This window comes from Symphalangus syndactylus, chromosome 19 (genome assembly GCF_028878055.3).
Source record: "Symphalangus syndactylus isolate Jambi chromosome 19, NHGRI_mSymSyn1-v2.1_pri, whole genome shotgun sequence".
Taxonomy (NCBI): domain Eukaryota; kingdom Metazoa; phylum Chordata; class Mammalia; order Primates; family Hylobatidae; genus Symphalangus; species Symphalangus syndactylus.
The window spans coordinates 79,957,267-79,974,161 of NC_072434.2; the positions used below are offsets into that span (position 1 = coordinate 79,957,267).

The 16,895-nt window shown below is 42.1% G+C and overlaps 1 protein-coding gene across 4 annotated transcripts in view; it reads right to left on the minus strand.

Annotated features, from left to right (window-relative positions):
* B3GALNT2 (beta-1,3-N-acetylgalactosaminyltransferase 2) overlaps nucleotides 1-13,984 on the minus strand; it is a 60,670-nt gene extending 46,686 nt beyond the window's left edge. The window contains exons 1-3 of one of the 4 annotated variants that reach the window (XM_063613449.1): nucleotides 13,529-13,850; nucleotides 5,605-5,727; nucleotides 4,113-4,260 (exon numbers count right to left, since the gene is read on the minus strand). In XM_063613449.1, coding sequence (XP_063469519.1) covers nucleotides 4,113-4,260; nucleotides 5,605-5,727; nucleotides 13,529-13,640 — 383 coding nt within the window. In that variant the 5' untranslated portion in view covers nucleotides 13,641-13,850. Of the gene's footprint in view, nucleotides 1-4,112; nucleotides 4,261-5,604; nucleotides 5,728-13,528 lie in introns of all 4 variants that reach the window. The other 3 variants (XM_063613448.1, XM_063613447.1, XM_063613446.1) reach the window with 3 other exon arrangements.
* Nucleotides 13,985-16,895: the final 2,911 nt, after the last annotated feature.

The following is a 16,895-nucleotide window of genomic DNA, read 5'->3' on the forward strand; positions in this document are numbered from 1 at the left end:
CCATGTAAAGGACCTGTAATTCACTGGACATCTTCACCCAGATAACCCACAGACAGCTGTGTGCTAAAGTCTGCTACTACTGGCTTCTGAGAGCCAACTGTCAACTTTTCAGAAATTTTGTGAGATGGTTATTAAACATAGCCTTTATTTAAAATTAAATTATATAATCTTATAATTAGTATATATTAAAATCAAAGGAAATACTCAAATTAATCACTTAATGTTTTACTACATTTTACTATTATTTATGTTCTTGAGATCATTTATATTTATTACATCTACATGGTGGAAATAGTATATATGGCATGCTACTGCTTATCTTTCCCCCACTCTGTGTTCAGTGATGTCACATTTGTCACTTGAATTGGCCGTGGTGGGAATATTCACACCCTAGAAACTGGCAAATAATACAAATAAGGGTTTGGTTTATTGTTTTGTTGATTGTCTAGACTTAAGAAAGTATAGAGAAAATGTTGATAATGCAAATTAAGCTTAATGTGATGTGTCTATCTATAGCCATTATGGAGTGAATAGTTAAAAAAAAAAAAAAAGTCAAGGAAGATACGATTCCAGTGTTCCAAAACTATTACCTGATACAGCATAGAAGTCACTGACTTTATTAAGTGTAAAGCTGACATATCTTAGTTGTCACTTTAGTCTTCACTGTTTAACTTAAAAGAAAGACTTTTGTCACAACTACGCTCTTTTGTTAACTGCAACCGTAAGTTGGTCATAGAGTCTGACAAACAACAAAAGCGTTCTATGAGAATCAACTGGTTTCATGGAATAAACAGTATTGTATAGGTTATTATCTGTCAATTACATGCTGTATATCCTTTATGTCAATAAAATTTATAATAAACATGTATGTACATATAAGCATCATTTTTCCCAGAGAGCCAGTTAGTAAACCTTTACCAGTATACCACTGTCTGTAGGAACCTCAAGGTCAACAGATACACAACTGAGCTTCTTTCCCATGAAACCTGCTCTTCTCATGTAGTATTTTTGTTTTGATTGATGACTCCACTATTCTCCAAGTCAGAACACTAGCAATCTTCCTAGCCTCCTCCTCCATTTTCTACATTCAATGACCTTATTCTCTCATAAGGTCACCTCTGTAGATCAGCCCCTCAGCAGTCCTTGCACAACAGGTCTCGTCCTTCCACTCAACCCTCTACGTGCCTGTTATACATGATCTGCTCACTGTCTGCCTCTCACAGTCATGTGCTTCCCCCCTCTTTTCTTTATAGACACCTCTCTGCTCTCCTACCTCTCCTGGCTGTTTCTCTCACACCGCACCACAACCCTTCCCCCACCAGCACAAGCCCTGTGCTCAAGTTATATAGAAGTGTTAGGAGTTTCTCAAACACCCCGGGCTATTTTATATCTATTTATATCACAGCACATAAAACATTTTATTATACTACTACAACTATTTCCTTCTACTAAATGTCAAGCCCCTCCTAACACTCAGGCTATACTGTATTTATCTTTGTATTCTACCACACATACTACACTATCTGCTTACAGAAGTACTTAGTGTTGAGTTTGGGTCCTTTGGTGAAGTGCAAGAATGGAAAATACGCCATAACCACAGAAATGCAGTTTCTGTTACTAATTACCAATTAAGGCAGAATACCTTTCATAGACAACTAGTATTTGGAATAAAAGTATAAACAGAAATGAATAAATGTGCTAACTAAATTATTGCAAGTACGTACCAAATTTGGTTTTTTAGCCATCTTACTAGGTACTCTTACTAGATCCACAAAATTACTGTGTCCCAGGAAGGTGTTTTTGCCTAATATCTATTTTTATACAGATAGCTGATCATTTTCATAACACAAATCAAGCATGCTAAATTTAAAGCAAGACTGTTATGATGGCAAATAAATTAGTGGTGAATGTCTGAATATTAACTTTACTCATTACATTTGGTTCTGAGTCATTCATTCAATAGTTGTTGAATGCCTTAGTCTGCACCAAGCTAGATTTTAGGTACTGGGAATACACCAACGAAAAAACCTGAAGCCCCAGTGCTCATGAAACCTACATTCAAGTGGAGAAAGACAAACAATTTTACAACTAAATACAATACAGATGCCAGCTGGTGATAAGTGTTACCAAAAAAAAATTAAAGCCAACTAAGGGAAGACAGAAACAAGATAGGGGTGGGCTGCTATTTAATATGGGGCTGTCTGCTAGAGTGACATCTAAGCAGAGACCTGAAGGAAGTGAGTCCTGAGGACATTAGTGAGAGAGGACGTAGCAAATGCAAAGGCCCTGAGGCAGGAGCACTTTTAGTATATGAAAGTACAGTAAGGCGGCCAGTGTAGGGAAAGTAGATGTAGATAAAGTCAAAGACCACAACAAAGACTTGGAGTTTCACTCCGAGCAAGAACGGAGGTCAATGGAGGGGTATGAATAGCGAATTGACATAATTTGACTACTTTTAAAAGGATCACTCTGGCTGCTGTATGGAAAATAAAATGTAGGGGGTCAAAGGTAGAAGCAGTAAGTTCAGAGAAGCGGGTTTCTGCAATAATCCAGGTGAGGCGTAATGGCAGCCTCGATCAGATGGCAGTGGTAAAGGTGGTGAGAAGTCGGATTCTGGGTATGGTCTAAGCAGCATCTGGAAGGTATGCTGATGGATGTGGCAGGTTAAAGGAAAAATCAGGGTAACACCAAGGGTTTTGGTCTGAGCAACTGGTAGAGGAATCATTATTTTCTAACAGGGAAATACTACAGGAAGTACAGCTTTTGGAGGTGGTTCTGACAGTAGTGATGATTCTGAGGTCTTTCATTTGCTGTGTAATAGGCTCTATTATCATTGCAACCATGAACTAAAGAAACCTGTCTTGAAAAGGAATGAAAGCTACTATGAGTAAGCACTACTAGTGACAAGAAAATTCACAACTAGGCCGGGCTTGGTGGCTCACGCTTGTAATCCCAGCACATTGGGAGGCTGAGGCAAGCAGATCACCTGAGGTCGGGAGTTCGAGACCAGCCTGGCCAACATGGTGAAACCCTGTCCCTACTAAAAATACAAAAATTAGCTGGGCATGGTGGCAGGTGCCTGTAATCCCAGCTACTTGGGAGGCTGAGGCAGGAGAATCGCTTGAACCCAGGAATTGGAGGTTGCAGTGAGCCAAGACCGTGCCACTGCACTTCAGCCTGAGCAACAGCAAAACTCCATCTCAAAAAAAAAAAAAAAGATTCACAACTGCAATTTGCTTGTATAGCTACTCAGTCACAAACGTGCCAGTGCAATTCAATCCTGAAAGGGCCTTCTCTGCTTATCACCTGAGTCTTCACATAAATAGAAGTCAACTTTCTATGCGTTTCTTCCCTTAGTCCCTCACTACATAATCTTCAGAAGCTGATCTCATTGAGAACAGACTAAGGCTTTGGGCCCCTAACTAGTAACTGAGAGCTATCTAATGTCAGCATGAAATGGATTACCAAAGCTCAGTTCTGGAAGGGTAGTCAGGAAAAAGAGCATGGCATATTACACACACTGCAGATTACACAACTAAAAAGTACTACAAAACTGAAAAAAATTAAATTTATCTCTGTGAAGTTAGTGAAAAGTATATTTAGACACGCACATGTGTCTAAGGAGAGAACTGCTCTAGTATAGAACCTTTTAAGAATTGCTATTCTAAATCAAAGCAAAAAACAAACAAACCACACTGGGTATCTAAATACTACACATGTTAACCAGTGAATATACTCTCTTCCAATTATCATTTGGCTTAAAATGTTGGTTAAATTTACTTTTTGGCCCAAACTATATGGAAGAAAAGCAAATGAAACAGCCATTTCTCCCAGGAAGAGCCCACATATCTGAATGAACATTTCTATTCAAAATAAGGTTTTTCAGAACTTTTTTTTTTTTAAATTAGGCAGGGACTCCTTCCCATCACGCAGGCTGGAATGCAGTGGTGCAATCACGGCTCACTGCAGCCTGAATTTTCCAAGCTCAAGCAATCCTTCCACCTCAGCCTCCCCGGTAGCTGGGACTATAGGCACGCACCACCACGCCTGGCTAGGTTTTTCAGAACTCTTATTTCAATAAACCAGGCAAGGCAACAACTCAGAAAACCTACCGTTGACTTAATGTGGGATGCTGTAGCAAATGTCTCATCCAGGTGCTTCTTATCACGTTTCGAAGTTCATGGTTATTGCGAGCTGACAACACACCAACTACTACATCATAGTGAGTAGATTTCCACTGAGGAAATAAGGCCAACTGATCTAGAAATAAGAACAACACATGAGAATAAGTCATGTATCAATTACTATGAAGTTCAATATGTATCATAAGTTTATTACAAAATAAGCTTATGTTTGTAGGAAATTCAGATAAATACAAAGAAAAGAATTTTTAAATCACATATAAACCCACTATCCAGAGACAACCACTAATAACATTTTGGTTTCGAGTATTTTTGTCTTTCACGTATATATGTATGTATTCATGCTCACATGAGTATACTAATTCTTCAAAACAAACAAGATGTGTGTGGTAAGAATCTGTTTCAGAAGGCAATGTAGCATGAAAAATAGTAGGCATTAAGAGTCAATTAGGCCACAGTTAGAATCCAGGCCCTATCATATATTAGCTATAAGTTATTTAGCTTCTTGAGCCTCAGTTTCCTCAACTACAAAATGGGTATAATACTTCTCATAAAGCTGTTGTAAAAATTAAATGAGGTAACATGTATAAAGCTCTTGGTTTGGTACTGGGCATATACGAGGCATTCAATGGCAACTAAAAAAAAATGTGCTTTGAAAAGTGAGGTCCTACATTAATGTTAGTTATTAAGTTTGGTGGATGAAGTTGAAGGACTTCCATACTGGAAAGTAATGCAACCCTTATTTATATCAATGAATTCTATAGCCAGTAAACCTTTTACTACCTACTAAATATTCTAAAGAATGACGGGAAAGCAACATTTTTAGTAAAAAAAAATAAAGTGACAAGTCATTCTGAATGGCTCATTTTTTATTGTCAGAAGGTCTAATGGGCAGGGTTACATTTCTATCTAAAACTTGTCCTTAGAAGACAGAAGAGAAAGATATACTTTGTCCTTGTTTTTCATCACCAGTTTTAAGGCTTGAGAGCTACAAGCTTATATATAGCTCTGATGAGGTATCCATTTCATCCCTTTCTCCAGTGGTGGGAAATGATCCAAAACGTTTCCAAAAATAAATTATTGAAGCCCAGACTCTTTACTACATTAAACGCAATGTTTTTATATACCACGGGATCTAGGTATTCAGTCTAAAAGACAACAAAACCAGGTTGATATTTTCTTCAAAGGCCCAACTAAAATAATAAAAACAGTTCTACTAGGATAATCTTAAGGATATAATACAGAAATTTTTGTGTAGATACCTTATTTTCCACAATAGATATATTTCTTAAAATGTTTCATTCCAGGCCAGGCACGGTGGCTCACGCCTGTAAACCCAGCACTTTGGGAGGCAGAGGTGGGCACATCACCTGAGGTCGGGAGTTCAAGACCAGCCTGACCAACATGGAGAAACCCTGTCTCTACTAAAAATACAAAATTAGCCGGGCGTGGTGGTGCTTGCCTGTTATCCCAGCTACTTGGGAGCCTGAGGCAGGAGAATCTCTTGAACCCGGGAGGTGGAGGTTGCAGCGAGCCGAGACTGCGCCATTGCACTCCAGCCTGGGCAACAAGAGAGAGACTCCAACTGAAAAAAAAAAAGTTCCATTCCAAATGGAATAGAGGTATTTATTATTTCACTCTACAATGAGTCATGTACTAAAATGAATTCTTTTATAAAGACAATTTATTTTTAAATAAATTCAAATTTTCATGGATTAAGCTTATTAATAGGCCATATTTATTGAACAGTTAATCTGTGAAAAGCACTACATATAGAGTATCATTTAATGTTCACAACCCTATGAGGTAGATACTTGTTTTTTTTTTTTTTTTTTTTTGAGATGTAGTCCCACTCTGTGGCCCAGTCTGGAGTGCAGTGGCACGATCTCGGCTCACTGCAACCTCTGCCGCCCGGGTTCAAGTGATTCTCCTGCCTCAGCCTCCCGAGTAGCTGGGATTACAGGCGCCTGTCACTGTGCCTGGTTAATTTATGTAGTTTTAGTAGAGATGACGTTTCACCATCTTGGCCAGGCTGGTGTTGAACTCTTGATTTTGTAATCCGCCGGCTCGGCCACCCAAAGTGCTGGGATTACAGGCGTGATCCACAGTGCCTGGCCTGGTACTTGTTGAACAAATGAAACACCCAAAGAATTCATAACTTAAGTCAAACAGCTTGGAAATGGCTGGGCTAAGATTTAATCCCAGGCAATCTAACTCCATTCTTTATCACTGTTCTATTCTAAAGCTATACAGCTTAATATAGCTTATCTGAGTCTAAATTCTGATCTTTTAATCCACAATACCAGTCCAACTGAATTAGCAATAAGCGGATCATTGAATACACTGGGTAACACATCAATTTTTTTGAACTCACAGCTCATTTTTTCTCAGATACATAACTATATGATGAAAGTTGTACCTAGTGCTGGAACTCACGTTAAATGGGTGTCTGAATTCGAAGACTAATTTAAATGACTGTAAAATTGACAATATGCCTCCCCACCTTTTTCACAGAGAAATATTATGTACATTCTAGTGTCAGGAAGGAGGCAAAGGTAGTGACCAGCCAGTTCTGACATTGATTCCACAGCCAACATTTTGCATTACGTTAGTAAGAAATTATTTAAATCCCTGTGCTTCAACTTCTTAGAGAAAACTGATACAAAAAAAGTTTTGGATATTCTATTTCATTTGTTTCAAAGTCTCATCTCAAAAGATTAAAAGCTGTAGGGCAAAAATCACATTTAATCTAAATGCCTCATTTATCTGACATCATCAGAAAATAAGGATGCTGCACAAAAGCAAACTTTCAAAATATTTGAAACATCACTTTTAATGCCAAAAATTTACTACCTTATTTTTGATGGCTAATCAAAGCAAATCTTTTAGAAATAGATTACATAGAACATAATTTAATCTTTTCTTGATGTCTCAAAATCTTCATGAAAATTTCTCAAATCTATCCCTTTCTTGTCATGAATTCTAGCTGCTGCTCAGTTCGGTCTGTTTTTTCACCTCAATTTTACAGTCATTTAAAAACCAGTACGAGGGCATCCTAACTGGTTTTTACCTGACTTCTCCATATAATTGTCAAACAAGATTTTTCTAAAAATAATAAAGAAATACAAACATAACCATGTGGCATGTGGAAATCCCATGGATTATGGATGGAAACCTCTTTTTGATCTTATTCCACCTCTCTGCCACTCTCAATCCCCTCTGCTTCTAATACATGTCTAAGCTGCTTGTGTTCAACTGCTTTACTTTACATGCATTTCTCTTTTTCTTGCAGAGGGGAAGTAACACGGCATATTGTGGTCTTTTAGAGAACTACTTCCAGATATACTGAAGTCAAATGTCAGAAAAATAGGTTTTTTAACCACATACCATTAACGTAAATTAGTCCAATAGACTCCTGAGTACTGTGTTACACAGTACAAAACCCAAAGTAGATGTATAATAAAATACCTATGTAAGAATGTTGCTCAAATTTCTAGCTCCCCTTACCAATCTGGCTCTAAACTCTTACCACCTTTTGTTTTATGTTACAAGAACAGGGTACCTAGTTGATTCCGGTGTCTAGCGACAGAGGGAAAAAAAGAAAGTGCTAAGAAGTAAACATGATACAGAAGAACATAAAGATAATTCAGAAAAGAAAAAAGGCAAACAGCAAGCCTATGAAAACATGTTCAACTTCAATAAGAATCAAGTTTGAATTAGAGCAATGAGACACCAGTTTTCTCCTACATTCAAACTGACAAGTGTCTTCTTAAATGATTATAACTAAATGATGGTACTTCAAGGAAATGTTAGTGATTTCAAGAAAGTGGCTACTCTCCGCTGGGCACGGTGGCTCATGCCTATAATCCCAGCTTCAATTTTGGGAGGCCGAGGAGGGCGGATCACAAGGTCAGAAGTTCGAGACCAGCCTGGCCAATATGGTGAAACCTCGTCTCTATTAAAAATACAACAAAAATTAGCTGGGCGTGGTGATGCATGCCTGTAATCCCAGCTACTCGGGAGGCTGAGGCAGGAGAATTGCTTGAACCTGGGAGGCAGAGGTTACAGTCAGCCAAGATCCCGCCACTGCACTCCAGTCTGGGTGACAGAGCTAGACTCCTTCTCAAAAAAAAAAAAAAAAAAAAGCCTACTCTTTTTCATTGCTGGAAGGAATGTAATTTGGTACAGTCTTCTGCAGGGCAATTTGGCAATGTGTCAAATAATTTAGAATGGTATAACTTTGTCCAGCAATTCTAAGAACTCATTCTGAAGAAATAATCAGTGATACACTCAAAAGATCTTCATTAATCATAGTGTCACCTATTAATAGCGAAAACTGCAAGGTACATAAACACATAAAGGACTCATTAAATAAGTTATGGTGTAGCTATATGACAGACTACTATGCAGCCATTAAAATTACATGTTAATCACATCATTAAACATTATTCTATTAATACATCATATTAAGATAAACAGGCGACAGGAACCATGTAGATACTAGATGGTTCTGTTTATATAAAGTACAAAAGTAGCCAAATTTCTGCCACTGGTTACTATCCCTGGTAGCGACAGAACAGAGCATGAAGGGAACTTCTGAAGCATTGGTAGTTTTCTTTTTTTAAGTCTGGGTGGTGATTAGTTGGGTGTGTTCGATTTGTGAAAATATATCAAACTGCGCCAGTTTTATTCTCTTGATTTATTCACTCAAATGACAGAGCATGTCCTATGCTCATTGTTCTAGATGGCACAGATATAGCAGTAAACAAAATCTTCATAATGTCAGGACTAAATCACAATCCCAAGCAAGCTCCCTGAAGGTAACGTAAGGGCCAAGGGAAAGTTTTCCCTCTGAAGGTTCGGTGAAAATCATTGACAAGAGATGGACAGGAGAAAAGGCATATAAATTTATTTGATCAGTAAAGATACAGGAGAAGCTGCCCATTTCTATGCTTAGGTTTAACAAAGTATGGATAGCTATGTGGAATTAAGATTGGACAGTAAGGGTAGGATCTAATGGTAACACATGGAGTTGGAACACCCAGCACGGCCTGTCTAGATTCTTCTTGTCCTCTCTGAGTATACATTCTTTTCTGCTGGGTATGGGATAGGACCCTCTCTGGTATGAGGTTCTTATGACCTGTAATAAAAGAAGGTAAGGTAGGTAATTTTTATATAGAAAGGTGGCGGTGGGTGGTAGTTAGAGTAATATGTTTAGGTTTTATGGATGGCTTTGGGGAAGAGGGATTTTAGTTTCTACAGCTAGCCTCAGGTGAGAGTGCAAGGCCAGAGCGAGGACAGCAGCAGCAGGTCAGAGACAGCTGCTTCTGAGGCCTTATTTTGGGGCATTGTTTTCTTCTGAGACCCTACAGTAAGAACTATCTCTTTTCTTTAATATGTAATATATCCTGAGAGTCTGGCAACCTGCTGGACTCTGCACTGTGAGTGGACATCCAAGGGTATACTAAAGTCTAAGGGAGGGCCTGGTGCAGTGGCTCATGTCTGTAATCCTAGCACTTTGGGAGGCCGAGGTGAATGAATCACTTGAGGTCAGGAGTTCGAGACCAGCCTGGCCAACGTGGCAAAACGCGGTCTCTACTAATAATACAAAAATTAGCTGGGTGTGGTGGCACACACGTATAACAGAGGCTGAGGCAGGAGAATGGCTTGAACCCGGAGGCAGAGGTTGCAGTTAAGTCAAGATGGTGCCACTGCACTCCAGCCTGGGCAACACAGTGAAACTGTGTCTCAAAATAATAATAATAAAAAAGTGTAAAGAAGGTTGACATCAAAATCGATTGCTCAAAATAAGCTCAAGAGTCTTAAAAATCAGACCAAAATTCCAGTCTCATATGCATGCTCTTGGAAGAGTCACAAATAGATACAAATCTTGAAAATGAAGAAAACATGTAAGCCTATCACAGATCTAATGATAAAGACAATCATCATACACACTACCAAAGACACCTCCCAAAACACCACACTAGCACAGGCATCAGTGGCCACCAGACTACCACTCCTCTCTCAAACTCATGGAGTGTTTACTATGAAACAGGCACTGTTCCGGGTGTTTCATTAATTGAATCTTCACAATAAGTCTATGAGATCATCATTTTATAAATAAGGAAACTGAAGCACAGAGACACGATTAGCATATAGGGATAATTTTGCAAGAACTCACCCCAGGCAAAATTACAAAGTAAGCTCAATTTGTTTTTTGACCTTCTACTTGACGTATGTCTGTTTCCATTAGATACTGTGAACACCTTGGGAGCAGGGACTAGGCATCCAGCACAGAAACTAACACTCGAGTACTTGCTGAGTGAATATGCTCCTTTGTTTTGGTTTCTTTCTTTCCAGATACCTAGAAAGCGAAGCCTTCTTTTGTCACATCATTTTTCTAAATTAACCGTTAAATAATTCCTACTTAAGGCATTACCCAAAACGAGCATTTTGTAATCAAGTTATCCTATGTTTAGATTCCTTAGTCCGATGGTTATCTCCATCTGCATTTTCCTCTGTCATCCTCAGGTGTGCTGGATTTCACTTCCTCTTTACCAGTTGCTTTCCCTGACTGGTTTAAGGGAAGCTATCACATTAAAAAAGTTGCTGATTCTGGTACTAACGTGACTCACTCACTTCATTCTGGTCCCTGCTCAACTGTTACCTCTTCAGAATGGAATGGACTTCCCAGACCTATTTAAAACCATTTCTTTAATCTCTTAACACTGCTTTATCTTTTTTCACTATACTTATTACTACCGCTGTGATATTTATAATTATTTCCTGATGCTCTGTCTTCCCTTCTAAATTGTAAACTACATGAGGGCAGGAAGTTTAGCTTGATTACTGCTGTAATTCCACACCTACAATAGAGGCTGGCACAGAGTAGGCTCTCAAATATTTGCTGAATCAACTGCCAGCCAGAGAGCCTTTTTTAATATTCAGGGAAGGTAAATCGCTTTTTCAAAAAAAAAAAAAAAACTGCCATGACTTAATGAGACTGAAGTCAGACAAAGCAGCAGAAGAGAAAAAAAAAAAAAAATACATTTAAAAACGTTAATTCAAGAAAAGAATACTTAGCAAAATCTTGGGGATTTTTTTCTCCTGTTAGGCTTAAAGTATAAGGGTTAAAATGTAAAAACACCCAACTATTTTAGTTTCAACATGGTGACAGCACAATGGTAAAGGAATTATGGGAAATTTTTGCATTTAAGATGCTTCCACTGCTTTTCGTTTTTTCCAAAAGGAAAAAAGGAAAGGTAGGAGTCAGTCTTGTTTAATTAGTTAATTTTTTTGAGCCGCAGTTTTGCTCTTGTCACCCAGGCTGGAGTGCAATGGCGCAATCTCGTCTCACTGCAACCTCCGCCTCCCAGGTTCAAGTGATTCTCCTGCCTCAGCCTCCTGAGTAGCTGGGATTGCAGGCATGCACCACTATGCCCGGCTAATTTTTGTATTTTTAGTAGAGACGGGGTTTCGCCATGTTGGCCAGGCTGGTCTTGAACTCCTGACCTCAGGTGATCCACCCACCACGGCCTCCCAAAGTGGTGGGATTTACAGGCGTGAGCCACCGCGCCGGGCCAGTCATGTTTAATTTAGATTATTAAAATATCGATGGTTGACAGGTGCAGCAAACCACCATGGCACACGTTTACCTATGTAACAAACTTGCACGTCCTGCACACGTATCCCGGAACTTAAAAAAAAATCCTATTTATTTTCTGACCAGATACACAGTACTCATTCAAAGCCAAAGCTAATTAACATAACTAGTATTGATCTTCTTACCTACGCTATTACCCTGTTCCTTTCTATGGTCTACTTCTTCATCTCCTTAATCTAGCCTGGTCTAACTGGATGGCAAATAAAGGTATCATCCTTCAAGTGCAGTAAGGGAGTAGGAAAAACTTGTCTCAAACTAAGAAACTGCCTAGCAAGTTTTCAGTTTGAAGTCTACTAAGATTTCAGTTTTTGTTTGTTTTACTGAACCCTAAACAACCATTAAGGCCATAAACAGACTTAACGATGCTCTGCAAGAAGATTCCAGCAGGGCTCATTCAGAACAAAAGAGAAAAACCTGTAACACACAAGCAGCTGTTACAAAGCATTTTTTATATATGGCACTCTCTTAGTTCACTTTACAAAAACCTAAAAAACACTGAGCAAAACCCTGACCCATTAACTGGTTAAGTGCATAGTAACACTGTACTTTCATTAAATCACTTAAATAGTGTTTAATTCTATTCAGGTCACACGAATCCTTTTCAAAGAGCTAGTGATCTAATAGGAAAAGAGACTGTTACCAAAATAACCTCAACAAAATTTCATATAACTGAGACTGTTTTGAGGATTGCCAAATAGTTTCTACTTATAAGGCATAGAGTGCTGAACTGCAAACACTCAATTCTAATTTTAAGAACTTTTGGATTAGAAAACAGCTGTTTTGGGGAGATGGTAAGGAAAAAAGTCCCAGTATAGTTACAAAATTAAGTATTACGTAATATTTAAAAGAGCTTTCTAGGTTTCTTTCATGTTCTAGGGCAAGCCCTTAAAGAAGACAAGAGATACAGGGAAAGCTAAAGTAGTGTTCAGGGTGGTGGAACCCACTAACAAAACAATCCACTGGACACCGTGAGGAAAGCATTCTATTAGGCTGTGACGCGAAACAAGAACAAAGGTTTCATTCCTACGAGAGATTAAGTTTTAGAGCAAATGGACATGATCGTTAAAGAATTTGATATTTCCATGTAAACTGCATTAGCAGGTTATGCGATCCAAACTCACAGGAACAACTCCACTCTCGGCCATGCCCTATTTCATGTCTAGATTTGTTTAACCGACTTACACCATAATCCAAGAATACGAACTACAGTATATTCTTACAGCAAAGTTATTCCTTAAAAGCAAAACCCAGCCACCTTTGAAAACACGCACACACATTATCCATGGCACTAAAACCCTAGTCTTGACCGAGAAAGACCAACAACTTGTGGGGGAAGAGAACAACTTCAGAGCCCCAGCTCCCAAAGCAGGAGACGCTGGCGGCTGAAGGGCACACGAGGTTCCGCTCCCGGGCGAACGGGCGGCGTCGGACACCACCGACCAGGCCTGGGGACGGGCGAAGGACTTGCAGCTGCGGGCGCCGGCTCTGCGGCCGTTAAGGGAAACGGGGAAGTGAGAAGCGGCGGGGACACGAAAAGAGAAAAGCTCCCTCAAGTTTGCCCGATGTTAACGCTCCAAGGATGAAAAGAGCCGTTTGTTTCGTCTGGCGACCGTCGCGTTTGGCCCTTCCCCCGCCTCTAACAATTCCCGGCGAAGCCCCGCGGCACCGAGCCAGGCCTCCCACCCCCCCGCGGCCGCCAACCCGCCCGGCCCCAGGACCTCACCTGCAGGGCCGGCCCCGGAGGCGCGGGCGGGCGGCGGGGAGCGCAGCCGCAGCCAGAGGTGCAGCGCGGCCCCGAGCACACACGGGCACAGCAGCACCAGCCAGTTTCGCATTGGCCGCCCCCGCCGCGAGCCGGGCTCTCCCGCGTCCCGGCGGAGAGGGAGGGGACCTGTAAGTGCGGAGACTGAGGGGCAGCGGCTGACGAGCGACCACTCCGAGCACGCCCGCCCTCGCGCTCGGCGACGTCTGGGGTGCTCCTCGCAGCTCCCGGCCCCGCTCCTCCGGTCCCTCAGACCGCGGGTGGCCGCGGCTTAGCTGGCCGAAGGCCCGCCCCCTCCGCCCGGCCTTCCCACCGGCTCCGCCCACCTTTTCTTCCACTCGCCCCACCCTCTCCTTCCGCGTTTCCACCCTCTCCCGCCGGCCGGCCGGGAGCTGAAGTCCCGCTCTGGGCCCAGGCAGGGGGCGCCCGCGGTTTAGAAACCACATTTCCCATAATCTTAAGCACGCGCTTGCGTCACTCGGCGGCCGCGGAGGCGAAGCGCGAGGCCCCGCACAGAGCATGCGCATCCCCCTTGACGTTTGCTGCCACCCCGCGGCCCAGGGGATGTAGTGCCGGAGACCCGGTGCTCAGAGGCTGCCTCGAGCCGCAAAGGGAAATGCACTTTGCCTCAGATTTGAAGGAAATCCGAGTGGCTCTTGTGTGAAATCACGCAGAGCTCCTTTGTTCTGCGTGCTCGCTTGCTCGCCTGCTGTGGGAGGTGGGATCCTGCTGACGTCTCCTTGGCCCGTAGAGCGGGGCGAGGACGCCCGAGTGCCCGCGCCTGGAGCGGTGACTCATCAGGGATTAGCTATGGTGCCGTGGGTTCCCGGCTCTTTGCCCGGTTCTGTGCTCTGGGAACGCAGGGTGACAGACAGCGAGCGGGGGACTAGGCTGTGGAGCACGATGATGACGAGCCAATCAGGGTAGAACTGCACGTGCTCCGGGTTCATACTGGAGCTGGGAGCGAAACGGGAGCCGGGCGAGCTGGGAGAACGTGGGCTCCAGGGACCTGGGGAAGGGCGGCCGCAGCGCGCCTTCCAGGCAGAACGCCGGCCCCGCGTCTTGCTGCTTTGCCCCGGGTGGGAGCCCTTCTGGCCCTCCGGGCCCGCGCCGAGGCAGCCGGAAGGCGGGGACGGGGCGGTGAGGGCACTGGGGTGAGGATGGGAGAGAAGGATGAGAACGAGCGGCTGGCCTGTGGGGCGGTTTTTGTTTTTGTTTTTGAGACGGAGTCTCACTCTGTCTTCCAGGCTGGAGCGCCAGTGGCGCGATCTCGGCTCACTGCAACCTCCGCCTCCCGGGTTCAAGCGATTCTCCTGCCTCAGCCTCCCAAGTGGCTGGGATTACAGGCGCCCGCCACTGCGCCCAGCTAATTTTTGTATTTTTTTAGTAGAGACGAGGTTTCACCATGTTGGCCAGGCTGGTCTCGAGCTCGTGACCTCAGGTGATCCGCCCGCCTCTGCCTCCCAAAATGCTTGGATTACAGGCGTGAGCCACCGCGCTCGGCCGCGGTTTTTTTTAAGTTTCCACAAGTGTGGAAACAGAAGGTGACTGTATTATTAAAAAAATTCTTGGATGACAGAAGATCCAACTCAAACAGGCTTAAGGGAAAAAAGTACTTTGGCTCGCGGTGGCTCACGCGTGTAATCCCAGCACTTTGGGAGGCCGAGGTAGGCGGATCACTTGAGGGCAGGAGTTCGAGACTAGCCTGGGTAACATGGTGAAACCCCGTCTCTACTAAAAATACAAAAATTAGTCGGGCGTAGTAGTGGGCACCTGTAGTCCCAGCTACTCAGGAGGCTAAAGCAGGAGAATCTCTTGAACCCACCAGGCGGAGGTTGCAGTGAGCTCAGATCGCACCATTGCACTCCAGCCTGGGTGACAGAACGAGACACTGTCTCAAAAAAACAAACAAACAAAAAAAACCAACCAAACAAACAAAAAAGGCAAGAAAGTAATAGTTGGTTGCCAGAAAACGTATACTGTTTTTATCCTCAAGAAAGGTAGTAAATGGCCTCTGTTGATATTGTAAAATTTTCATTTTGTGAATAATTAGAATGAGTTATCCCAAAAAGAGGATTAATCCCTCATTTTAGCAGAGCTAGTCATTCGACAAATACTTATTGGGTGTCTATTATGTGCCAGGCACTTTTGTAGGTACTTTAGATACACCAGTGAACAAAATAAAGATCCCTATCCTGTGTCGATGGGGAGTAGGGAGCAGACTATAGACATAATAAAGAAATATACTCAACCAGCATGTTAGGTTATTCCTGCTCTGGAAAATATAACAATTAGGGCCGGGTAGGGGAATTGTGAGTGTGGGATTGAAATGGGACAGATTGTAGTATTAAATAGCAGTATTTAAACAACTGTTCAGTTACAATGAGCACTAAAGGGAAGAATAAACGTAGGTTATCCTAATATATTAAATAATCAAGGTGTTGTTTCACTTAACAACCTAGAGGGGAAGTTTTTCACTGGCACTCTGACAGGCTTGTAACAAAAATAGTTTTGAATAACTTTGTAACATCCTTCAAATCACATCACAGTGGGAGCTGTCTATAGTACTTGTTCATAGGACCTTTCCACTAACCTGTTCTCTCCTATCCCCTAATAATCTCATGACTAAAGTGAGTTAAGATTGCAAGACAGTAATTCCTGTAATCCCAGCACTTTAGGAGGCTGAGGTGGGAGGATCACTTGAGTCCAGGAGTTCAAGACCATCCTGGGCAACATAGCAAGACTTCGTCTCTACAAAAAAAATTAACAATTAGCTGGGCATGGTGGTATACGCCTATAGTTCCAGCTACTCAGGAGGCTGAGGCAGGAAGATCACTTAAGCCCCAGAGTTCAAGGTTAGAGTGAGCTATGATCACACCACAGGAGTCAGCCTGGGTGACAGAGTGGGACCTTGTCTCTTAAAAAAAAAAAAGATAAGAGTGACAGTATGTATAATAGAAAGAACTAAAAAACTCAGTAGTGATATAAACAGTCTGTGCAGTCAAGGGGCTCATAGGGTAAGTAGGAACAAGTTAACAGAATTAGAATTAGGCAGAGACAAACTAGGGTGGTTGGTAACCATGATGGCAATTCAATGTGATAAGTGCTCTGAGAAAGGAATGCACAGGATGTTACAGCAGCACAAAGCAGGGGGTACAGCTGTCTCTACTCATGGGGGATTGGTTCTAGGACCTTCTATGGATACCAAAATTCATGGATGCTCAAGTCCCTTATATAAAATGGTATAATATTTGCATATAACGTATACACATCCTCTCATATACGCAAAATCATCTCTAAATTACTTATAACACCTAATATGATGTCT